General features: G+C 41.7%; 1 protein-coding gene across 1 annotated transcript; it reads left to right on the forward strand.

The window, feature by feature from the left end:
* Nucleotides 1-1,422: 1,422 nt before the first annotated feature.
* LOC147888871 (uncharacterized) lies at nt 1,423-3,290 on the forward strand. The gene is made up of 2 exons (XM_087392772.1): nt 1,423-2,313; nt 2,457-3,290. Exons 1-2 carry the CDS (start codon nt 1,471-1,473, stop codon nt 2,463-2,465), a joined length of 852 nt encoding a protein of 283 aa, XP_087248898.1. The 5' UTR covers nt 1,423-1,470; the 3' UTR covers nt 2,466-3,290.
* Nucleotides 3,291-6,007: the final 2,717 nt, after the last annotated feature.

A 6,007-nucleotide genomic window follows, 5' to 3' on the forward strand; every position in this document is an offset into this window, starting at 1 on the left:
GTAAATCAAGCTTGACCACCTGAGAGTAGCTATGAAAGCACCCAGGGGAGGTATTGACATGTAAACCACACTTTACCACCTTAAGTAGCAATGCATGCACTAAGAGGAGGTGATGGATTTGTAACTCACATCTAACCACCTTGCAGTAGCCAAAGGATCATGGCACCAAGGGGAGGTGTTGAGAGTTGTGGTGCCATGAGCACATAATTAGAGGCTAAGGTATGGTATAGGAATGTATTAAAGTAGCCACCCTAAGATGTGGACTACATGATGTGGAGATGTGGATTGAGGATATCCACAAGGAGAGATGTGGATCAGAGGATCCCACATGTGTTGACTATTCAAAGGGCACTCTCTATATAAGAGGCCTATCATATATTGTTGAACACACATTGCAAGAGATATAAATTTGCTATCTCTCTCTCATGTCTTATTTAGTTTGCTTTGAGCCTCCTTAGTTCTTCTGTTGATCTTGTGTGCACTAGGCTTAGTGGCGATTACATGTTGAATCTTTCACAAGGGTTGTATGCCAGAAACATAAAGAGAAGTGCGAAGATGAGGTGAGGGCAAGGAGATGTTGAGGAAGAGGAGAAGCTGAGGAAGCTCCCAGAGAAGATGAAGGCATTGACAAGGATGAGGCTAGGCATATGCGACGCAACGACTTGTGAGAGAAGCACCATGCGATGGCGTGGGAGGAGATTTTTAAAGGAGATCTAGACCTCACATCTAGAAATATCTTTAATTTTTTGGTTGTAGCTTAGGTTATGAGCCCTTCCTTTTCACCCCTCTCACTTTCCCCTAGACAAATTAATGGATTTTTTTCTCTCAGAGCCCCCTTCCCTTATTAGTTAAATGTTTACATAAATCTTTTAGTGTGGCTCACCTTATAATTGTAAGTGAAACCCATGTCATCACAAACTTGCTCATGCAAACCCAAGAGCTAACCTAGCATTATTGACCTGTACCCTCTTAGATTACCTTGCGTGACCTTTTAGATTACCCCGCATTACTTCACCTTAAGCTGACTTATTCTTCCCTAACCTCCCCATTAGTGAGTATGAACCCTCGAGGCACTTTTGAAATCAGCAACGAACCCTCTAGGCAATTTCGAAATTAGCCATTGAAAATGGAAGTATTGCACTCAAACATTCATGCGCATGGCTTACGAAAAATGTAATCAAAACTGGCTATAACTTCACCTTTATTCTTCCCTAATCACCCCATTATTGAGTATGAATCGTGGAGAGGCACTTTTGAAATTAGCAATTTGAAGGCACCTAAAATGGAAGTAGTGCACCATGAAAAATGTAATCAAATTGAGATTCTGCTTCCCCTATGACTTAAGGACTAAATTATCAGAAAATGCAAGCCGTACATGTTTTCCGTCCAAATCCTAACTAGGGCTCTTGAAGTTGCTCAACAAAATACCAAAAGAACAGGAGGCATTCTCATTCACAGTCTTTGTTATTTATGGCTACAAGTGCAGGCTACCCTTCCACTTTCTCAAAGGCAGCCAGCTCTTACATCACCTCTCGTCTGCCATGGCACTCCTTGCAGCTCCATCTGCCCTCCCCTCCGCCTCGCATATCCTTTCCTCCCGTCCGTATGGGCAATCATCCTGACTGGAAGTACATCGACAACAAAGTCCGCCGCCTCGAATACCGTATCGGTGATTTTCGTATCCTCAGCAACGACCTCCGAATTCAACGCGGAAAGCTCGATTCTGATGACCCTGACTTGAATCGAGCGAAGCTTTTGGAGTACATACAGCAGAAAGAAGAGGAAGTTGTATCTGAGCGATCTATCATACAAGCTGAGATGGAGAAGCTTACAGTAGATTTCCATAAAGGTGCGCAGGCGGAGTATGTCGCCTTGAGGAAGTTTTTCCTTAGCTATTTGTATCATACCACAAGGAATGCGTTCGGATTTCTCAAAACTAGCGAATTCGAGAGTCGTCTTCGGGAAAGCCCCGAGGGAATCACGTTTGGATGGCCAGATAGGGGAATGGTGTCCTTCCCCCCTCATCTTTGCGCCAAAGTAGCTGCGGGACAGAAGCTGTCCGTGTCTACTGCCAACCTTGATACCACTCCGTTAGCTATAGCCCTAGCGATCATACAGGCAGGTTCACAAAAGCATTGCGATAACCCCAATTGCAGAAGAGAGGAATGCCATGTGCTTAAAGCAGATTACGAGGAATTATTTGAGGCTTTCTTCAAGCGAAAAGTAAGAGTTCTGATCAACCAGAAAGTTAGAGGAGAAATGCCCGCCGAATTCGACCACTATTTGAGCATTCAGAGAAGTACTGCCGTCGAGGTAACGAGTTTCAATCTTTATAGTTGTATGTCTAATCTTCATACATGAATTTTAATACATGTTTTTTGCACAACAAAAGATGGTGGATGTTTTCCTCTTCTCTCAATCGCACTAAATAATGTAACGCACGCATTCTTTTACAGGTCAGCTAGAAGTCTCTTTTGGAAAGAATATGATAAGAGATGTCAGGATTTATCGTCGCGTCCTCTCAGAATCCTTGTAACCTGGTTCTTATTGGATTGTAAGGGTTTCTTTAGTTTGGATCTTATTGACGTGATTGATATTCCATATCGTAGAGAGCTGCTTGTTTTCAGTAGGGTGATATCAACAACTTCCATTTTTTTCTAGTTGAAAATCGCAGACAAAATCAACTTTGTGACAATTCGTTGCTTATGTGGTAAAGGCAAACCAGATTACTAGGTGTCTCGTGCAGGGTGTGTCTGGCTAACGCAACTTCCCGGCACAGCTTTGGAGCAATAAACGAAACTACTAATGCAGCAATGGTGACATCTGGTTTTGGAGTCTTTGGGATCTGCTAACTCAAAAGAGTTTTCCAAGGTAGCTCGGCCTGCTTTGGATAAGAAAAATACACACATTTGGGAGGAAGTCAGATCATAATTAGCCAAACGATGACTGCACGAGGGCTTTTTCTTCCCCATGACTCGAGTAAATACAGAGCAAATTGACACTACACATGCATCGAAGTTCTCTTGGCTTTCACCTTGTACATTGTAAGCAATCAAGCAAACACTTTATCGCCATAGAGATGCTGTGGTACCAAATGAAGCCCTCCTAGAAGGTTAGTCCCTACTAACCTGGAGGTTCTAGTATTGGCTCTACCTTCAAGTTAACCTGCAAAACTACCAAAGCTCAGTGAACAATTAGAAGGACACGTTTGGTGTAGGTTATTGCATCACCACCCAACTATAGATCCGCGGAGGAATTACCTTTGAGCTAGAGCCCATTCCCAACCTCCGAGCAAGATTTTCCGACAAAAGTAGAAACTTAGCGAAACCCACCAAAACAAGCATTCTCATGCATCCTCATCATCACTGAATTTAAAGACGTTTAATTAGTTTTAGCTAAAAAACTTTGCCTTTCCAAGTGCCTTTTGTGACTGATGATAAGAGATATTTAAGTCTTCATGCAAATTAAAAAAAACAAAAATTTTAATGCTAGAATAGGCCACACTGGTGCGGCTTGTTCTAGCATGAAAAATTTCTTTTTTTAATCCTCTATTGGCAAGGTGGATGAAGCTTGAGATGGACTCACAAAAAGCACTTGGAAAGCCATTTTTTAAAACCTAGAACAAGCCATGCAGGCGTGGCTTGTTCTAGGTAAAAACATTTCCCTTTCCAAGTGCCTTTTGCCAAGAAGTGATAAGAGATATTTAAGTCTTTCAGCAGATATAAAAAAATAATTTTTTAAATACTAGAATAGGCGGCATCGATGTGGCTTGTTCTAGCATAACAAATTTTCTTTTTTAAAGCTATGTTGGCTAATTGTATCAAGCTTGAGATGCACTCTTACAAGCTCTTGGAAATGCAATTTTTTATACCTCGATAGAAATAGTTGCATTTCCACGTATCTTTGAGAGTGTTGATAATGAAAAGTTTAGTCTTTCACCATAGCTATAAAACTGAAACTTTTTATGCTAGACCAGGCCGCTCATAGCTAGTGTGTAAGAGTGCATCTCAAGCTTGATGCAGCTTGCCAATATAGCTTTAAAAAAGGATTTTTTTTCAAAGATCCCCCTAGTGTCTAAGTGGACTAACCTCACCCTTGAAAAACAATAGCCTAAAATGGGCGCTCATGCTCTAAACTTGGTGGAGAAAATTAGCCATAACTTCAGAAAACGATTATTTTGAAACTCTGTGTTGAAACAAACAAGATAGATGTGTAAATCATGTGTTGCCATTTGATACATGACCTCATTTGGATTTTCCAATCAAAAGACGTAGGCTGTCAAAGTTTTATGTTGGAAAAGGCCATGCCGGCGCGGCCTATTCTAGCATTCAAAGTTTTAGTTTTATAGGCAAGCTGGATGAAGCATGAGATGCACTCACAAAAAATACTTCAAAAGGCCTATTCTAGGTAAAATTTTTTTCCTTTCCAAGTGTCTTTTGTGAGTGCACTTTAGTCTTCGAGTAGAACAATAAAAATGGAATTTTTTATACTAGAACAAGCTGCGCCGGCCTGTTCTAGCATAAAACTTTGGCAGCCTATATCTTTTGATTGGAAAATCTAAATGGGTTAAATGTAGCTTACCAAATCAAACGGCAAAACATGATTTACACATATCATATAATATCTACTGGGGACCTCGACTTCCCAATCTTATATCTATCGCAAGGCTACACCAATTGAGCTCAAATCAATTGCAATTGGCAGTTAATTTTCTAAACAAAATTCCCACGTAGCAGAAGGAATCGGGTGAGGAGGGACGCGGCTCATATGAGGCTGTTGCCGAATTCAATTAATCTATGTGTTGATTAACATGCTTGATTAATTTGTTGAAGAGGCGGGTGAGGAAGAAGATAGCGTACATGAGGCGGCTGCGGGTGAGGAAGGGAAGAGAGGGAGGCCGCTGGTAGTTGGGAGGTTGATGGAAGGGGAAGAGGGAGAGATCACAAGCCCTTTTTGGGAGAAAGATATGCAATGTGCCAAGATAGAGAGTGTGCCGACATGTTGTCGAGATAACTTTGTTTTGAGGCCATTGGCCTTGAGGAGCATTTTGGCATTAGTATTTATTACTAAAGCATGGCGTAGTTACACTTTTCATAGCTCCTTGCTGCAAAATTATATTACTCTTATGAAAGGAGGTCACTTTTTGGTCATGCTTCATGCCTTGTGTGGCATTTTTGGCTGATGTATTGGAGTGTATTTCCATGGTATATCATAGCACACAAGGAATAGAAGCACTCTCTATGGTGTATTGGAGTTTATTTTCATTGGAGTTCTTGGTTTTTTTCTCTCTCTTGCTCTCTCTCTTCTCAATGAGCACTCATGCTTTTGCATTTGTGGAGCTTGGAGGAGACTGTTGATTGTGTATTCACCATGGATGAATCATGTAATGTCAGTCTTGCAAGTTATAGATGTGGGCATCTAGAGTTTGATGAGGTGGACTTACACAATGCTCAAATCACTAGCGGGCACACAAAGCACTAGATTCATTTCGGTGGGTTTCACTCGGTTCCTTTTTTTTTTCCCAAGAAAGAGACTTCTATTTAGTAAGAGAAAAAAACCGCGAGAGCAAGCTCAAAGCGGAATACATCATGAAATCAATCATGAGGTTAAATAAATGCCCTCAAAGTGAGGTGGAAAACAACCAAGGCCGAGGATGAAAGTGCCACCTCAACCCTGTAGGAGTCTTAGAGAAGAAAGGAGAATCCTTACATTACTTGAAGAAAGAAGCCCTCCTAGCTAAGGCTTTATGGGAGTCTCCCTGCATACTCGTTCATATGGCCATCAAGGTATGTATGGTGTCTGTCCAGATACTAGCCAATGTGTGTGAGGGATGAACCTGAGCTCCCTCCAATGCCTATGTGCATCTGGCTCTCCAGATATGCCAGGCTGCTATGCTCGCTAGAATCTCCTAAGAGGTATCCACAGAGGCATGTACAGCTGCAAAAGGAAGGTGTGGTATTACATCCAAAGAGCAGGACTCAACCTAATGACGTCGAATCGAAATGGC

Source organism: Dipteris shenzhenensis, chromosome 21 (genome assembly GCF_047967505.1).
Source record: "Dipteris shenzhenensis isolate YYH24624 ecotype China chromosome 21, Dip_SZ_1.0, whole genome shotgun sequence".
Classification (NCBI taxonomy): domain Eukaryota; kingdom Viridiplantae; phylum Streptophyta; class Polypodiopsida; order Gleicheniales; family Dipteridaceae; genus Dipteris; species Dipteris shenzhenensis.